Here is an 18,739-nt window from a genome sequence, read left to right as displayed (position 1 = left end):
TTTTTTCAATTTTCAAAATCACCACCTTAACTTGAATAGACAGAAGATCGAAAAGCAGACTTCGAGGCGTCCGAATCATTTGGAATGTACTCTGAAGTAAAGTTCCAAGTCTGTTTCATAAAAAGTCCCATTAGACAATAGATAAAACCCCATTAGAATATTGGAGACGGGAACTATGAACCATGTACAGGTATGTACCCTACACCAACTAAGTGTAAAAAACCCAATTTGACTGACTTTTGTCCTAATAGTTATACACATTGTGATATAATATAGTCTATAGGTATAATAATAGGCACATTGAACTTGGTACCTACACTGCATCATGTGCATGTGCCACGAGACCACTATAATACTCGTAGCCTACATATTATGGAAATATGTACATGGTTAGAAACACTCAAAGCATCATTAAAATAGGACAAGTAGGTACCTACTGTAATAATCCTATCACATTAATCCCAATAAACCTAACCATTGATAAAAGTCCATAAAGAACTTAAGTCTTTGTAGGTCCAAAAAAATAATATGGAGCCCACTAAAAGTTACATTCCCAACAATGACCATTGGCCTGCCTCACCGTAGAACTCACTCAAAACCTCGAAGGTCGAATAGAATACAAAATTTAATAAAGTGTAGGTCAAATTCCATCAAATTCTGACATATCGTTCAAGAGAAATCGCGAAACAAAGGATTTTCCTAACAGGGTCTCTATGGAGCCTCCGAAACTTTAATAGGGCCCCAATCTAAGGAAGAAATGACACTCATCAGTCCAAATTTTCTCAAAGTCAGACACGACATCAATCTAAAAGAAAAATCATCGAGTTAAAATAAAACTATTCGCTATCTCAAGATTCTGAGTATCCACAAATCCACTCATACCTATTACACATGTGTCATGTAAAAACGACTCGGCTCTCATAGGTAACACTACGGGACCAGTCTTTCCAAACTTAGAATCTTCAAATACATTTACTTCCTTTCAATGTATCAATAGACCATTGAAAACCACGCCGACCTCAAAAAATCCGATCAAAATCGCCCCAATAGAAGCCGAAATATTGGCAAAGTCTAATAGAAGCGTACGGATCTGATAGACCGCCCGCTCATAGAAATGTTCAATTCATTAACATCCATAAACAGCACCTTGATAAGAAAATTATTACACATTCTGATAGACCGCCCGCTCATAGAAATGTTCAATTCATTAACATCCATAAACAGCACCTTGATAAGAAAATTATTACACATAAAAAAATAAAGATAAAAAGAACGAAGAAATAAACAAAACATTTTTTTCGTTTCCAATTTGATAAAATGATCATGTTTTATTTCAACTCTTCAAAATCGTCTCTCCTGAAAGTTTCGCGATTTCCGTCGAAGTAGATGAAGCTTTCCATTTCTAACCTCTGTATTCCGATGCAGGACAGTCCAAGCTTTCCAAAAGTGTCATCCGATTTTTGATAGGATACGTGGTTCCGGAACTATGGGACGTTTAAGTTGGTCAGTTATAGAATTGGGAAATGTATACCCTATTAGCACTTGACTCATAAAATTTCATTATCAGACAGAAGGTCGTGACATCATACCCTTCGCTACTCATGGTGCAAATAAAATAACGCACTGATAAGACATCGAGAATTCTGATCGGACATTTTCAATCCATTTTCACTCCTTCAGTCTTTAGGTACAATCGAATCATACCTACCTATACCCCTCAACCTACATAATATGTAATCAAGTAACTATCCTACTCCGACAGCGCATTTTGTATCCTGAATGAATATCCTCAAGTCCACACATAGTTCAATCCATTTATGCCTACACGGTTTGAAAAAGGTTCTTTTTTCCGCGTACCTATTAAATTATTAATAGAATTTATTAAATTATGGTTTAAGACTACGCAGTTTAGATTCTTCACCTGACTCTGAGGCCCGTTACACACATCACGGTTACTGGAGCACACACATACACACACAGACAGACACACACACGCTCCGATCAACTCCGAGTCGATTTTTGTGAGAATGGTTACATATAGTTGAAAACTGTGGCCACATCACCTCTCGAGCTACAAGAAGCAAATTTTGAGAGATACCAGTAGAAAGGAGAGAAATAAAAAAAAATCGGTTCAACAGAAACCGAAATATTGGCAAAGTCTAATAGAAGAGTACGCTCTGCCCGTCATAATATTACGGTCGTTAGACAGACCTAGCTTGCGCAGGCCAGGCCTTCACAAGCCAAGCCTCTCCGATGACAGTAATGAGTGTGGCGGGCCTAGAACCATCGGTCTCACTCGATATTTACACAGAGCTATAAAATGTATACCTAATATCATGAACAGGAGCAAGTACATTGGATAATCCAATTAAGTATTACGTGACCGAGGTAGAGTGCATAAGACTCATGAAATTCGCATCGTTGTGCTGTCTTTGATCAAGCGTTCCTTTGATTTTTGTTCCACTCTTCTTCAACGTACTGGAAGTCCAATGACAAGACAGCGGGTCATTTAGTCGAGATTTCGAGAAGGGACATTTTCACATAAGGAAAAATGCTACTCACAAATGTCATCCCACAACAATTGATAGTACCTACACCTCACAAAATTTTCTGACTTGACTTCCAACCTCCGTATTGAACATCTGCCGGAATAACATCTACACCATTGAGGATATTTGGTACACTATTGATCCATTCGTCCACTGCCCATTTTTTGCATCTGGGCGTAAAACTGATGCTCAATGTTTACAATTGTGTATTTTTGTCAAAATTGAAGTTCCATCACAAATTTGTCTCCCCCAGTCTGAAAGTCACCAGCCGCCACTGCCCTCATAATATAATCTTCTCGTAGAGTCGAACCAAGGACCCTTTAACAAAACTCCCAGTTCAGCCACCATTTATGGATCAAACATCATCAATGGGTCTACACATGAAGGGACATTGGTCACATTTCTCCTGGAGTAAACAGGAAGCTCCCTGAGGATAGGATAAGATGGGCAGATTTTGTGCGTCTTTTTTTTTTTTTAACTTTTGTGAATTTTTTCACCGCCGTTTTTATTTCGCAGCAATGAAACAACTGCTACATTAGATGCATGTGGTTTGTGTCGTAGCATGCCCATTGATTGAAAAATTGAGAATTAACCACGATAATAGCTCAATAATATCATGAACATGGTTAGGCTATGAATACTTGAAGAGGTAACCACGTATACTCCTGACCACTCCCTTATAAGGAAAGCACAAGGTTGACCACGTGTTGAACAAAAAACCAGCGAATATACAACGATGAATGCACCAGTTTCTGGAAAATTTCTGGAAGCAACATCGCGCGTGGTTTGTAGCAATTTGATATTAATAGAGGTCAGGAACTCAGGACAATATGATGTACCTATACCGGATGATTCAAGAATCAGATTAAATTTGGCCAATGATATAGGCAAATCCCATCAGGCATACTATGGGCCTTATCCCGAGGTTTGCGGTTTAACAGCTAAGGTTTTTACGGAATCGGGTTTTAACCTCAGTCCGGCAATAAGCGGTGCGTAGCTATCTATACTGGGGTTATGTGATGGATAAGGCATTAGGCAAATCCCATCAGGCATACTATGGGCCTTATCCCGAGGTTTGCGGTTTAACAGCTAAGGTTCTTACCGAATCGGGTTTTACCCTCAGTCCGACAATAAGCTACCCGCCTACTCATATGACCCAGCCTGATTGAGACTGGGAAAAGCCAGCAGTACATGTTATTGCCTAGAACGTCACCCGTCCGGACACCAACCACTCGCATAGTTTCTAGATCCCGAGATCAATCGATTTAAAAAATACCGGTAAATCGTGAACTTTGACGTCACGGCATACGCTCCCGTACTCGATGACGTCACATTAAATGTCCCGAGCAAAGCTCCCTCGCAGGCAACACATTAATGTGTTTGTGCGCATACGTTTCTGCGCATTTCTTTCTGCTCCTCCGCTAGCTCGCTTGCATACTGGCTCTACCTAGCGGACGAACTGCCTGAAGTCTGACGTCACACATCTTTGAACTCTTTGGTGCATTCAATGGTGCATTAAATGTGTGCTATTCGCCGCTCAGTCGCTGGCTCCTTTAACCTTTTTCCCCCTTTTAAGGCGCTTTACCATACTTAGAGTAGGTCGTTCACGCCGATCGAACCTTTAAGCTTGAATGACAGGACGCACAAAATCTGCCCATCTTATCCTATCCTCAGGGAGCTTCCTGTTTACTCCAGGAGAAATGTGACCAATGTCCCTTCAAGTGTAGAACCATTGATGATGTTTGATCCATAAATGGTGGCTGAACTGGGAGTTTTGTTGAAGGGTCCTTGGTTCGACTCTACGAGAAGATTATATTATGAGGGCAGTGGCGGCTGGTGACTTTCAGACTGGGGGAGACGAATTTGTGATGGAACTTCAATTTTGACAAAAATACACAATTGTAAACATTGAGCATCAGTTTTACGCCCAGATGCAAAAAATGGGCAATGGACGAATGGATCAATAGTGTACCAAATATCCTCAATGGTGTAGATGTTATTCCGGCAGATGTTCAATACAGAGGTTGGAAGTCAAGTCAGAAAATTTTGTGAGGTGTAGGTACTATCAATTGTTGTGGGATGACATTTGTGAGTAGCATTTTTCCTTATGTGAAAATGTCCCTTCTCGAAATCTCGACTAAATGACCCGCTGTCTTGTCATTGGACTTCCAGTACGTTGAAGAAGAGTGGAACAAAAATCAAAGGAACGCTTGATCAAAGACAGCACAACGATGCGAATTTCATGAGTCTTATGCACTCTACCTCGGTCACGTAATACTTAATTGGATTATCCAATGTACTTGCTCCTGTTCATGATATTAGGTATACATTTTATAGCTCTGTGTAAATATCGAGTGAGACCGATGGTTCTAGGCCCGCCACACTCATTACTGTCATCGGAGAGGCTTGGCTTGTGAAGGCCTGGCCTGCGCAAGCTAGGTCTGTCTAACGACCGTAATATTATGACGGGCAGAGCGTACTCTTCTATTAGACTTTGCCAATATTTCGGTTTCTGTTGAACCGATTTTTTTTTATTTCTCTCCTTTCTACTGGTATCTCTCAAAATTTGCTTCTTGTAGCTCGAGAGGTGATGTGGCCACAGTTTTCAACTATATGTAACCATTCTCACAAAAATCGACTCGGAGTTGATCGGAGCGTGTGTGTGTCTGTCTGTGTGTGTATGTGTGTGCTCCAGTAACCGTGATGTGTGTAACGGGCCTCAGAGTCAGGTGAAGAATCTAAACTGCGTAGTCTTAAACCATAATTTAATAAATTCTATTAATAATTTAATAGGTACGCGGAAAAAAGAACCTTTTTCAAACCGTGTAGGCATAAATGGATTGAACTATGTGTGGACTTGAGGATATTCATTCAGGATACAAAATGCGCTGTCGGAGTAGGATAGTTACTTGATTACATATTATGTAGGTTGAGGGGTATAGGTAGGTATGATTCGATTGTACCTAAAGACTGAAGGAGTGAAAATGGATTGAAAATGTCCGATCAGAATTCTCGATGTCTTATCAGTGCGTTATTTTATTTGCACCATGAGTAGCGAAGGGTATGATGTCACGACCTTCTGTCTGATAATGAAATTTTATGAGTCAAGTGCTAATAGGGTATACATTTCCCAATTCTATAACTGACCAACTTAAACGTCCCATAGTTCCGGAACCACGTATCCTATCAAAAATCGGATGACACTTTTGGAAAGCTTGGACTGTCCTGCATCGGAATACAGAGGTTAGAAATGGAAAGCTTCATCTACTTCGACGGAAATCGCGAAACTTTCAGGAGAGACGATTTTGAAGAGTTGAAATATTTCAATGTGGACTTACACTCTTTCAAGAGCTGAAACTGTTATCGCGGCTATTTTTGTCAAGAGGGAACCCAGTATAATGTCTATACTGAAGTATACAAAATATTATAAATACTCAACACATTATACCTACATGATATAGGTATACAAGATGATATAATACAAAGAAACATCATCATTTAACAGATAAGGAAAGAGACACGCTCGAATTGATGATGCTAAATGCATTCATGAAAGCCATTCAAGTAGTATTTACACTAATTATATTACTCGACAAAACTATCGAGTGAATATTAGGGGTTCCAGTGGTCGGATCTGAAATATTCTTTCAGATTTGGAATCTGCACGGAAAGATGAATTGAAGGCAAGGATGAGATGTTTGAATTTTTGAAAATTTGATCAACTTCTACAAGAAGAACTAGTGTTTTACTGAGACCATGTCTTCTTAGATAGTGCTCAAGATATTCTCTGGACTGCTTTTACTCTTGAGTGTGCTGAGCAATGATGAATCAACTATTCATTAAGGCGACATATATCTAGATATAGGGGGCTCGAAGTCATAGGCAACACCTTCAAATTTTCCAGGCTCGACCACCAATTGAAATTCACATCAATGCGGTCATTCATATCAATAATATGGTCATGTATACAGAATGGTTCCAGAAAACATAGAGAGTAGGTTTTATGAAACTTTTACTCATTTGTTGTCCTACGATCTCTAGTAATGGTGGTACAAGTTTCAAGGCGTGTCCCAACACAGTTGACCAGCCGTCGCGTGGCGTCGACTATGTGTGAACCTGTAAACACACCTATAGCTTCGATTGAGAGCGAGGAGCTAGCCCAGATTGAGATAAGATTTTGCAGAATGATATTATAGAGCAGTTCCAATCAAAAGATAAGAGTTGGAGGTGAACGTCTAATCAAATTCGCGGAATATCATTTCAGAACCTAACAGTGGTACTTAAGTATGATGGGAGCCCGGAAAATCCTGTCCAAGTACGTATAGGTTCGTACCCCCCCAAAAATTGGTTTCATAGTTTGAAATTTGGTTTCATAGTTTGAATAAGTCATGTTTAGGTGGATAAAGGCATTAAACTTATCGAATTCTGATTGAATAGGTAGGAATGGGAAATTTTCTACCTTGGACCTTGTAGGTATCTACCGATTATATTATTTATCTAATCTTTTCCTTCTCTACTACATTCGGTTTTAGGTTTAATAAGAGATTGAGAGGCCCAACGTTTTGGGAACCGATTAGCTTATAGGTAACTAATTTCCTTATCAGCGTTTCTGTCTTTATCTAAACACTTGTTAAAGTTTTCGATTTAACAAGCACCTACGTATGTTAGGAATACAAAAATAATCTTTGTGTTCATTCATATTACTAGCTAAAAACGGTTTGTTCAGTACAAAGTGTACTTTTACTGGTACCTGTGTTGAACAAAGGTACTATGCAACTAATATAGTTGGGTATTTGAAGCCATGTTTATATAAAATGAAATCCGGAACCCCTAGACTTTGACCGTTGTTGCCTCCTTTGTCTGTCCCTATCTCTAGTTGCTTCATGGGACACCGAAAATCTTGTTCAGAACTACATGGGTGTTTATTTTCTTTAGGTAATTACACGTATTCATCACAAAGCCCTCTCCCCCAACCCCCCAATTAGTCTCTTGTATTAGGATCAACTGTTCACACCCCGGTCTCTGTGACACCCATGTACTCTAATGTTTCTAACACCCATCCACTATTGCAACCCTAACATATGTAAATCCAAGAATGTTCCCATAAATCACACCCAACACAGTGTCTGTCATGCTGTAGTTCTTCTTCATCTTCTTGTTCTTCTTCTTCAGCTTCTTCTTCTTCTGCTCCTCACTTGTCTTCTTCTTCTTTTTTCTTCTCCCCATATTGTAATTACACGGGGAGTAATTGTGTTTAATATGTTTGGTTTGAAATCCATGTGTTCTTTTTACTCTGCACTTGTCACGATGATTATTGTTGTACAGCAGATTAATTGTTTTTAATCCCTGATGACTTTTGTTTGACATTGAGATGAAGGGGGGGGACCCCGACGTACCCAGGACAAATGGTATCTTCATGCTCCATATGGTGTTATTGGAATGCCCATCCAGATATGCACTTGTCACGATGATTATTGTTGTACAGCAGATTAATTGTTTTTAATCCCTGATGACTTTTGTTTGACATTGAGATGAAGGGGGGGACCCCGACGTACCCAGGACAAATGGTATCTTCATGCTCCATATGGTGTTATTGGAATGCCCATCCAGATACAGAGATCTTCAGATAGGTTCTGATTACCAAATTTCTATCTTCCCTTATAATAGGATGGGTTTTCCTTTATCTGTCGTCTACATATGTATGTTAGTTCCAGAAAGACTATGACTCTCTCAGCTCTTATTATAGTTCTTTAGTGTTTATTAGATTGTTTAACCATCCTTGGGTCTGATTGGATGTGCTGATTCGAAATTACTTTGAACCTCCATGCCAAAAGTTACCAATATTGAATAATCTGGCAAGAAAATTCAAGATTAAATAAGTGCCTCCACATTTACATAGTCTAATACCCAATAGTAGCTCTTTTCCAATCTCTTTTCATTAAAAGCATATCAAACCTAACCTAACCATCCATCTCTCTTCAATTAATTAGGAACACTTTTTTATCATTTCAATAATATTCAATTTCAGTTCATTCTTTGAACCTCTCGAGTCAACACATCGTGCTCAGAGAACTGATTTTTCATTGTTAAATCACGCGAACGTACAAATTTTTCGATTTATTTTCGATCTTTTTAATTACATATTTCCTATTTATTTTAAGTTTCTCTTTCTATTAATTTTGATTTTATTATTTAAACTTTTAATTTTAAATTTCAGACTAAACATCATAAAGGATTTTTTATTCAGGTAAGTTGCAATTTTCTTTCTTTTTCGAAAAGTTTCCTAGGTATGTAAGGAAAAATAACTTTTCATTGAGATAAACTCTAGAAAGATTTTTCGGATTCTTTTACAAACTTTTGTCTGCTCTCTATCTTTAGGTATCAGGTAAATAGTTTTTATCTTAAAGTGGTTTTCCTCTTCTACTTCTCCTCTTACTTTCCTTACATTGAAAATAGAAACTTTTTATTTATCTTATAAATAATAATTGGTTACATTTTTGATAGAATATTATTTCGTTTTCTCTACTGATTTTCTTCTTCTTGAGGAAGAGAGAGAATGGGGTACCTATTAGATATAATTAGCTAAAATGTCGAACATCACATTTCGTGTGGTTACAGGTGTCCCTGTCATCATGAAGGTACCTTCCGAAGAATCGAGTAACTCCTCTTCCGGATCTTTCGATGGAAATGATTATATCAAGTCTTTGTTGAGTAACGACTATTGCCTGACATACTCTGACGGTCTGAGTCTAGATACCAGATCAGATGTGCTGATGGCCAATGAAGACTCCAGTGGATCAAGGAATGAAGAGATTCAGAAGAAACAAATCCAGAATATTGTCAACGCGTTTGAGAGTTACGAGGCGTCCAACTGGAAACAGCAGCCTGTAAGCTCACTAGAACAAACTGGCAAAGAGGTGAATGATTTTCACGATATCCTGCAATGGACCGATGTCAAAAAAGAGGTCAAACAAGCCGAAGAGGCTCATGTGCCAAAGAAGTCCAAGTTTTCGTTTGTCGAACAATTCAAAACCCACGAAGAGAACAAGAAGAAGTCGGAGAAATGTTTGAAAGCAAACTACGAAGCCAGAGCACCAGATGATAGTCTGGCAACATTCATGAAGACATTGCCCCACTATGGGATGAACTATCTTCTACCAAATGAACCCACTGAGCAAACAGGCTTCGACTATCCTTCTGAAACAAACATGGAGTCCAGGTTTGAATTGACAAAGGTTGACATCCAGTCGTGGCTTAACACGCATGATCGTCCTATCAAATCAGAACCTGGCGAGAGCTCTTGCTTTGGAATCAAGAATAACGCTCCTGAGGATTATTACTCTGAATTGTTTGACCACTTGAAATTGGACAATGTCAACTTGTTCTCCACTGTCCCCTTGGAGTCACCATCCTCCACAACATCCTCTATGACCGTTGCTTCACCCATTAGTTCCCCCACCAAGAAGTTACCTCCCATGGTACCAGGAACCAGAAAGTTACACAGTGTCTGTCATGCTGTAGTTCTTCTTCATCTTCTTGTTCTTCTTCTTCAGCTTCTTCTTCTTCTGCTCCTCACTTGTCTTCTTCTTCTTTTTTCTTCTCCCCATATTGTAATTACACGGGGAGTAATTGTGTTTAATATGTTTGGTTTGAAATCCATGTGTTCTTTTTACTCTGCACTTGTCACGATGATTATTGTTGTACAGCAGATTAATTGTTTTTAATCCCTGATGACTTTTGTTTGACATTGAGATGAAGGGGGGGGACCCCGACGTACCCAGGACAAATGGTATCTTCATGCTCCATATGGTGTTATTGGAATGCCCATCCAGATATAAGGGGGGAACCTGCTACTAGAAGAGTACTTGCATGTGTGGTTACTTTGGTACTGCTGTGTATTGGGTGATGGAGTACGTAGTATCTGGGCCCCATCTTCAATATTTAACACCTCATGTCTAAATGTCATTGGTTTTGGCATCTTTTACAAGAAAACTTTGATAAGTTGGAGGTTGCTGACCTTTTTATTCAGAAATGCAGCAAAACCGTTGATACATACGTTATACATTATGTAACAGATTTACCTAATTGCTAAGTGCCAATATTAAACTACCGCTAACCCTTATAGTGTAACGCTTCCGAAAACTGATTTGTTTCCATCTCGTTTTCAGATCAACCGATCGGACGGCCATTTCGGTCATCTGACCCCGCAGAAAATCGTGGAAAACCTCCGAAACTTCTCCGACGGCGTCTCCTCCTATCAGCACAACCTTTTCCCCTACACTGATGGCTCGCACCAGAATCAAATCGTTCTCCCCAAAGACGAGGGAGAACTTCTGAACTCCATTGTGATCCAGCGATCCTCGGCAGCTCCGGCTTTTACGGATGGTATACCGTTTGTTGAATATTTATTTAATTGAGAGATTTGTACCGAATAACTAATAAATGGAAACTTCTTGAATAAAATAAATGAAAAAAATGTTATCGAGGCAGTGTGGACGGTTCAGTCAATATCCATCGATGGTCGGTCGACCATGTGTGGACACACCTTAAGACTTTTGGACCCAGTCTACAGTCTCATGTTCATTTTATGGATGTCTATTTTTTGACTTTTTTATGCATCTGATGCGTTTGCACAGAACCCCGAAGTGTCTTTCAACACAAGAATTGGTTAGTTAGGACATTCTGACCGACACACCTTAAGACTTTTGGACCCAGTCTACAGTCTCATGTTCATTTTATGGATGTCTATTTTTTGACTTTTTTATGCATCTGATGCATTTGCAGAGAACCCCGAAGTGTCTTTCAACACAAGAATTGGTTAGTTAGGACATTCTGACTCCATTCAACTAATCTTTTCTGAGCCTTTGGCATGACCTATCCCTTGACAGCTAAAAAGCAAAGGTCAAAACTCTCCTTTCACAGAGCGAATATTAATTTTATAACGATGAAAATTTTCTCAATCTTGCAATATTTTTCTCTGCCCTACATATTACGAATACCTACCTTCATATTATGAATACCTAACCTATATGTAATACCTATCTACCTACTTGATGTTGAAGGGTTCAGTATTTTTCTCGACATGATCTTTTCAAAAGCAGGGCTTTCCGAAGGAAAATATTTTCAACAGGTGTTGGTTACCTTTGACCTTTGTTATTGCTCTCGTCAGAGTCATGGCTACATGAGAGAGTTGAGGGATACGACTTTCTCATGAGGGGTGGGGGTTACAATTCAAAAAGAATCTTACATTGTATGCTGTATGTAAAAGTCGCCATTTGATAGATGATGAGAAAATATTATAGAAATTTCTTTTAATACCTACCTGCCATAGGCAATACTTTTTGGTATTTCTAATCTGTAGCTAGCCTTTTTGAGGAATACTATGACTTTTATTCCAGTAGGTACTGGAGAGTAGATAAAAAAAGAGAAAAAGTATCAAGTACCTTATTCATATCTACCATTTATGCTAGAGTTTATAAGTAGGTACGAACATACAATAACTTCTAGAAAAGGATATAACTTCTACGGACATAACTTCTACAGATAAAAGTTCATTACTCTGATGCAGTAGGTACCTCCTCCAGATTACTCCAGAATAAAATAAGTACCAAAGGTAGTTTGAGGTAGTTTTTTTCAGAGTTGTACTCTTAACTACCAAGTTCCCCTTTAATTCAGAGGATAAAAAGTACCTATCTTTGAAATTTGACCTCTCTGAAAGTTTGAACTGTGCCAAATGCGGTGGCTGGCGAGGGAAGACAGGCTTCCTCTAGGATAAACTTTGCAGAATTTCCCCGAAAGGAACAGGGAGGAGAATTGTCTGACATAGTTTTAGAATTTCTACCTGCTGGGAATTCTATTACTAGGAAAGTATAAAGGGAGGGAGGAGATAAAGGGAGGGAGTGATAAAGGAACTAAAGGGAGAGAGAGTTGATAAAGACAAAAACGGCAAAAGTTTCAGTCACTTATCTGACCTACCCATCAATTCTCTCTCCCCTTCCTTCTTTCTCTCTTGCCTCCCTTCATTCTCCTGTCAACCCTTCGTAGCTTCGTTTAATTAATGAACGAGGGTGTCGGTAGTGGCAGTATGCAACCCGTTTAAGGCCAATTCATGTCAATTTTATCCTGCCTAGGCTAAGGAATAGGGTTGAGGGGTGCACGGGTTCAAATTATTGCAAAGACGTCCAATTTTACACATTATCATCTTTATTTTCAAAATTTGACCACAGTAATTATTGTCGAGCTTATTGAGGCAAAGGCCTATCTACCACAGCAGTATTTAAATAACCACTATTATTATTTCTTGGGTTCTTGGTCACGCTGCCAGATGTCATTTACTTTATAATTATAATAGATATTCATATGATTTATTATTTTTAGATGTATGCTTGTATAATGTATGTTAACTACACACTCGTATGTGTATTTGTTCATCTGTAGGACACATGTTACCTATTCTTCATAAGTAGCATCAGTATATATTTAAGTATATCGTATTGTTTCCATATTTTATTATTATTATTATTTTTTTTTTTTTACTATTTAATCTGTTTATACATCTGAATCTTTGTACGTTCATGGGCCCATGTGTTTATGAATAGAAGATTTATTAAAAAAAAATCAGTAAATTATTGAGAATCAATTGTTCAATAACTTTGTGGTAGTTATGCCACATCCACCAATTCTCCTTTTCACCTATCACAAAACAGGTGGTGATCTTGGCGCATCCACCAATTCTCACCTAATGTAAAACAGATAAACACATCCACTAATTTTCTGCAGAAGAGTACAAAGGAGCATCAATCCAGTCCTTATAAATATTATTCTTTAGAAAGGGATGATGAAAAATGATAATCTCAATAAAAAAGGGTAAATGTTCAAGACTAAACATCATGAACATGAAGCAAAGCGGGCTTCTTAATTGAATTTATTTTTGTTCAAGAAATATTATTTCTTAAACGAATAATGATGAAAAAAAAAAATCTTCATAGTTTTTTTTTTTTTTACTTGTCTTCAACTAGCATTTTATTTACTTGTCACTTTTTTTTATGCTTACAATTGAAATAAATTGAAGTCCTAAGTACCAATGCAATTATCTTCTTGTACAGCCTAAACACATGTGGTTTTTTCTAGAAAATGATATAACTTCTACGGACATAACTTCTACAGATAAAAGTTCATTACTCTGATGCAGTAGGTACCTCCAGATTACTCCAGAATAAAATAAGTACCATAGGTAGTTTGAAGTAGTTTTTTTCAGAGTTCTACTCTTAACTACCAAGTTCCCCTTTAATTCAGAGGATAAAAAGTACCTATCTTTGAAATTTGACCTCTCTGAAAGTTTGAACTGTGCCAAATGCGGTGGCTGGCGAGGGAAGACAGGCTTCCTCTAGGATAAACTTTGCAGAATTTCCCCGAAAGGAACAGGGAGGAGAATTGTCTGACATAGTTTTAGAATTTCTACCTGCTGGGAATTCTATTACTAGGAAAGTACAAAGGGAGGAAGGAGATTTTTTTTTTAAAAAAAAAAAAAAAAAAAAAAAAAAAAAAAAAAAAAAAATGTAAGAACAAGTGTACCTCATAAATTAATATTTTTATTCAGCTATACAGGGTGGTAGAAAAAATATGTAATTGCTTTCTATCATTCTAAGCTTATTTCTATCTAATATTGAGATATTTGTTATGTTTTAAGGAACTAAGTACCTACTTAGTGATGTGAGGTCCTCGCAGTGAGGAGAGAGAAATTAACTTTCAAAAGCCCTTGTTGTTGTCTTGTAGAGCAAAAAATGACCACCATTTTCGACTTCTTATGCTCTCAGTTCCCCCACTGTGCAAAAGCTTTCTCGCGTTTGGAAAACCTGAAGATTCACCAAAGGTCCCATACCGGGGAGAGGCCCTACTCTTGCACTTACGAAGGATGCCACAAGGCCTTCAGTAACAGTTCGGACAGGGCGAAACACCAGAGAACTCATTTCGACACGGTAAGTTTCTTTTGAGTCCTTTTGGTTCCCGTTAGTGGACGATTTCAAAGTATTTGGCCAGCCTAGTTAGCTTAGTTGGTAGTGCGTCTGCCTTGTAAGCACTAGGCCGCGGGTTCGATTCCCGCCCGGGGCGGATTTTATCCTGATGGGATAATGTTCGTTCTCGGAACGGCTGGCTTTCTCCTATCCTGTCTTCCTTCTCTCCTCGATTTCGGGACGATAAGACCATAGCAGTTAAAGTTCCCTCTGTCAAACCTCTTAAAAAAAAAAAAAAAAAAAAAAAAAAAAAAAAAAAAAAAAAAAAACAAAAAAACACCCCCCTTAAAAAAAAAAAAAAAAAAAAAAAAAAAAAAAAAAAAAAAAAAAAAATCAAAGTATTTGTAGATCATCATCTAGCTCAATTTATTATGTGTTCAAGAAACCATTGCTTAATTGTAGCCAATTTCAAACAACATGGTGATAATTTCCTTCTATTCCTGTTTGTTTTCAGAGACCCTACAAGTGTATGTACAAGGGTTGCACCAAGCGCTATACTGACCCTAGCAGCCTAAGGAAGCATGCTAAGAACCACAACCACGACCATCTCACTCCTGCCAAAATGAGAAAGCTCAACTATGCCAAACCCGGCGACATTGTCCCTTCCGTGCGAAACGTCAACAGTAGTGTCCCATTGAACCCAGACTTCACCGTGTTTAGCTGTGGTGAACCCAACCTCCTGATGGAATCCTACGAGTTGCAAACCGTGACTCATGATCACATGCTGGAATACATTCCTTACGACACTATCCATGCCACTGGGAACATATCTCGTAACTTGCAAGACGTGCCTGACCTCGGTCTTGGCTTTGGCTATCAGGAGGGAGAGGCTGCTCAGTTCAGTTTTTGAACACCAGGGCGCGTCTCCAGTCTGATGCCATGTTGCCATGTAGTCACCAAGTTGTGTCGTTTCTCATTGGTTAGCTAGGTGGTGGAGAAGAGTGGTCACGTGGTGTGTTATTAGTTCCTAACGACCTTTCCCACTAGCTAATAATGAGAAGTGACACAATGTAGATTTTTAGTCAATGGGGAGTAGTGTTATTTCAGCCTTTGCAGGATCTTTGGGTTTCCTAGTAACGCGATTTGTTGTTCTGAAGTAAGCAGGAGTAAAGGTCGAAATCATACAAGATGTCGAGATGAATACATTACTTATTCAGTACATATCACACAATGTAGATTTTTAGTCAATGGGGAGTAGTGTTATTTCAGCCTTTGCAGGATCTTTGGGTTTCCTAGTAACGCGATTTGTTGTTATGAAGTAAGTAAGCAGGAGTAAAGGTCGAAATCATACAAGATGTCGAGAGGAATACATTACTTATTCAGTACATATTACTTTTTGGTATTTCTAATCTGTAGCTAGCCTTTTTGAGGAATACTATGACTTTTATTCCAGTAGGTACTGGAGAGTAGATAAAAAAAGAGAAAAAGTATCAAGTACCTTATTCATATCTACCATTTATGCTAGAGTTTATAAGTAGGTACGAACATACAATAACTTCTAGAAAAGGATATAACTTCTACGGACATAACTTCTACAGATAAAAGTTCATTACTCTGATGCAGTAGGTACCTCCTCCAGATTACTCCAGAATAAAATAAGTACCAAAGGTAGTTTGAGGTAGTTTTTTTCAGAGTTGTACTCTTAACTACCAAGTTCCCCTTTAATTCAGAGGATAAAAAGTAGGTACCTATGTATCTTTGAAATTTGACCTCTCTGAAAGTTTGAACTTTGCCAGTACATATCATGTATGCAATTTCTATTAGGTAATCGATTTTTAGGGAAAGACATTACAAGTTCTTGTAGGCAAATTTTGAAAATCAAGTTAAAATATGAATGTACTTCTGATCTCAGAGTGATCCTAAAAGGGTCATATCTCACAAGTAGGTAATTTTCTGTTGGACAAGGGCTGAATATTATTGTTATTAGGTATTATATTGGGATTTAGAAAATTATATCTACTTAGAATTAATTCTACGAAGATACCTACCTAAGTAAAGTAGGTACGTACATTAGGTAGCTATTTTATATTTTGTAGGTATTTATTTTCCATTGTACCTACTAGGTACCTATCGAATAATTTTCCATTTTGTTATTGTTTAGGTAAAATTTTGTTTCTGTACATATCATTTTTATTTGTTTAAAACCTTGTGCCTTTCGTTTACACAATTATTTAAATAAGAGATATTTTAATAATTATTATGAATAGGAAGTTTTTTTACTTTCCTTATCCTATAGGAAGGAAAGCAATGTTATTTATTGGACTACAACCACTGTTATTCCTAGCAAGTAAATGAAAAATAAAGGAAAATGATGTTTGTGATAAATATGAACTATACCTAAAAACGAATTGTCTTGTATTTTATCTATTTTTGAAGGAAAAATAAAATTATCTTAGGGGGCAAGTTACATCCCTACTTTAGTATACGAGACCTTGTTTAGACTGCTGGGGTAAAGGGACTTTTCAGTCACATTCGAGCTGGATGAACAAAGTGTAGATATTCTATTCTATTCTATGAACTTTATAAGCAAAGTATAAAAAAGTGGAGTCCAAAACTTCCAGTCGATCTTGATCGACCTAGATTTAATGCATAGTGAAAGAGCATCCACCTTTACATGAGTGGTTAATATCAAGTGCCTCCAGGCAAATTTTCCAGGATGAATTATCAGGAGTGTAAGCTTTATCAGGAGGGTGGCGTGAGCCATTTGGTTTTCGTCATGGCTCACGCCATATCACGCCAATACTCACGTCACGCATCTATTAGACATGGAAGTAAAGTGGTAAAAGGCCTTTTCATTCCGACCATATTTATTGCAAGGGAAAATCAGTCTTGCTCTCAGGGGGGTCTTGAGGTGCGCAATAAAATCAGTAGGTGCAGGTAAAAGGCCTTTTCATTCCGACCATATTTATTGCAAGGGAAAATCAGTCTTGCTCTCAGGGGGGTCTTGAGGTGCGCAATAAAATCCGTAGGTGCATTTATTTTGGCGACTTTTCAAATATTTCTTGCAAAAATTCAAACAACACAGTCGAATTGGTTGATAAGGCTACCAGTATGTACACTTATGAATGTGTGGCAATAAAAATAAAGGCACATGCCACTCAATTTTTTTTGTAAAATCGATTTTTGTCAGAATCCCCTCACGTTTTACGGTGTCTGAGGTTTTTGATCCAAGAGACAAATTAAATTTTTCAAACCCACGAGAGTTCAAACCCACAAACTCAACCTTATTATTATGTTCTAGATTAGTTTTATATCTACAGGCCTAGGTGCTGTAGATGGGTATAACCTACAGGACTATTAAAACTCCAATAAGTAATCAAACTTTTCAATAGATTTGTGGGCAATAGACAAAGTACCTAGGTAACACATCTTAGGGCTCTTAGGCAAATGGTACCTGCAGGTACAAACCTGCAATCGACTTCAACTGATGACTTCAGCTTAGCATATTGCATACACACTTAGTTTCTAGGCATTCATACGATTTCCAAACTTTTCGCGCATCTCGTATCGAAGATTTTTCAACACTCGCTAGGGAGCGCTGTATGCAAAAGCATAGAGATATGAAATTTCCAAGGCATTAGCACATCAGTGGATTTTGAGTTAGGTTTCAAGAAAAATGAAGCCAGATTTTGACGAAAGATTTTACCCGATTCTGACAAAAAATGTATTAGGTACGTTTAGGTACCTTCAGATTGTAGGTACTCTTCGTAGTCTTCGTTGCTGTGATTAAGCCAAATTTTAATGTTAAGCAGCAGTTTTTTTTTTTTTTAGAAATCGAAAACATGGGTACACGTTGGACATAATGATAGAATAGGATCCTCTCGCCAGAAGTTCCAAAAACGAACCTATTTGTTTAGGATAAAGTTGGCCCCGGTTGGGAATCGAACCCGCGACCCGCGATCCGACACTTTACAAGGCAGTAGCGCTACCCTCTAAAATTTCTTTAGATAATTTTGTCTCAGGAATCTCAGGATTCTAAATGTGCGTAAAAGAAATAATAAAAAAATATTAAAATAATAAAAATTTAACTTTGGAAATGATATTTAAGTTGTGATTTCGTTCACAATTTCGCATAAACATGCAAGTATGTTAAGTATGTAGTATGTACGCAGTTTTCCCCACCCAACCCAAAAACTGTGCTTCACTTCTATATTAACTTCCTTGAAATCATCTCAT

The 18,739-nt window shown here is 37.9% G+C and overlaps 2 protein-coding genes across 2 annotated transcripts; both read left to right on the top strand.

The window, feature by feature from the left end:
• The first annotated feature begins 8,568 nt into the window (after positions 1 to 8,568).
• LOC103524982 lies at positions 8,569 to 10,966 on the top strand. Its single transcript, XM_008490027.2, has 3 exons — positions 8,569 to 8,796; positions 9,168 to 10,054; positions 10,718 to 10,966. Exons 2-3 carry the CDS (start codon positions 9,182 to 9,184, stop codon positions 10,964 to 10,966), a joined length of 1,122 nt encoding a protein of 373 aa, XP_008488249.1. The 5' UTR covers positions 8,569 to 8,796; positions 9,168 to 9,181.
• Positions 10,967 to 14,280: 3,314 nt separating this feature from the next.
• Positions 14,281 to 15,669, top strand: LOC103524971 (zinc finger protein GLIS3-like). The gene is made up of 2 exons (XM_008490014.3): positions 14,281 to 14,527; positions 15,018 to 15,669. The coding sequence occupies exons 1-2, from the start codon at positions 14,333 to 14,335 to the stop codon at positions 15,411 to 15,413; spliced, it is 591 nt and encodes a 196-aa protein (XP_008488236.1). The 5' UTR covers positions 14,281 to 14,332; the 3' UTR covers positions 15,414 to 15,669.
• Positions 15,670 to 18,739: the final 3,070 nt, after the last annotated feature.

Source organism: Diaphorina citri, unplaced genomic scaffold, assembly GCF_000475195.1.
Source record: "Diaphorina citri unplaced genomic scaffold, Diaci psyllid genome assembly version 1.1 scaffold130, whole genome shotgun sequence".
NCBI lineage: Eukaryota > Metazoa > Arthropoda > Insecta > Hemiptera > Psyllidae > Diaphorina > Diaphorina citri.
The sequence above is the reverse complement of the archived record's forward strand: the minus strand, read 5'-3'. Positions and strand labels throughout refer to the sequence as shown.

What these genes read in the sequence shown, in the direction of transcription:
- LOC103524982 (XM_008490027.2), top strand. Translation starts at nt 9,182, where the DNA reads ATGAAGGTACCTTCCGAAGAATCGAGTAACTCCTCTTCCGGATCTTTC. An exon ending in GAACCAGAAAGTTACACAGT is followed by an intron (nt 10,055 to 10,717) that starts GTCTGTCATGCT and finishes TCTCGTTTTCAG; the next exon opens with ATCAACCGATCGGACGGCCA.
- LOC103524971 (XM_008490014.3), top strand. Translation starts at nt 14,333, where the DNA reads ATGACCACCATTTTCGACTTCTTATGCTCTCAGTTCCCCCACTGTGCA. An exon ending in AGAGAACTCATTTCGACACG is followed by an intron (nt 14,528 to 15,017) that starts GTAAGTTTCTTT and finishes GTTTGTTTTCAG; the next exon opens with AGACCCTACAAGTGTATGTA.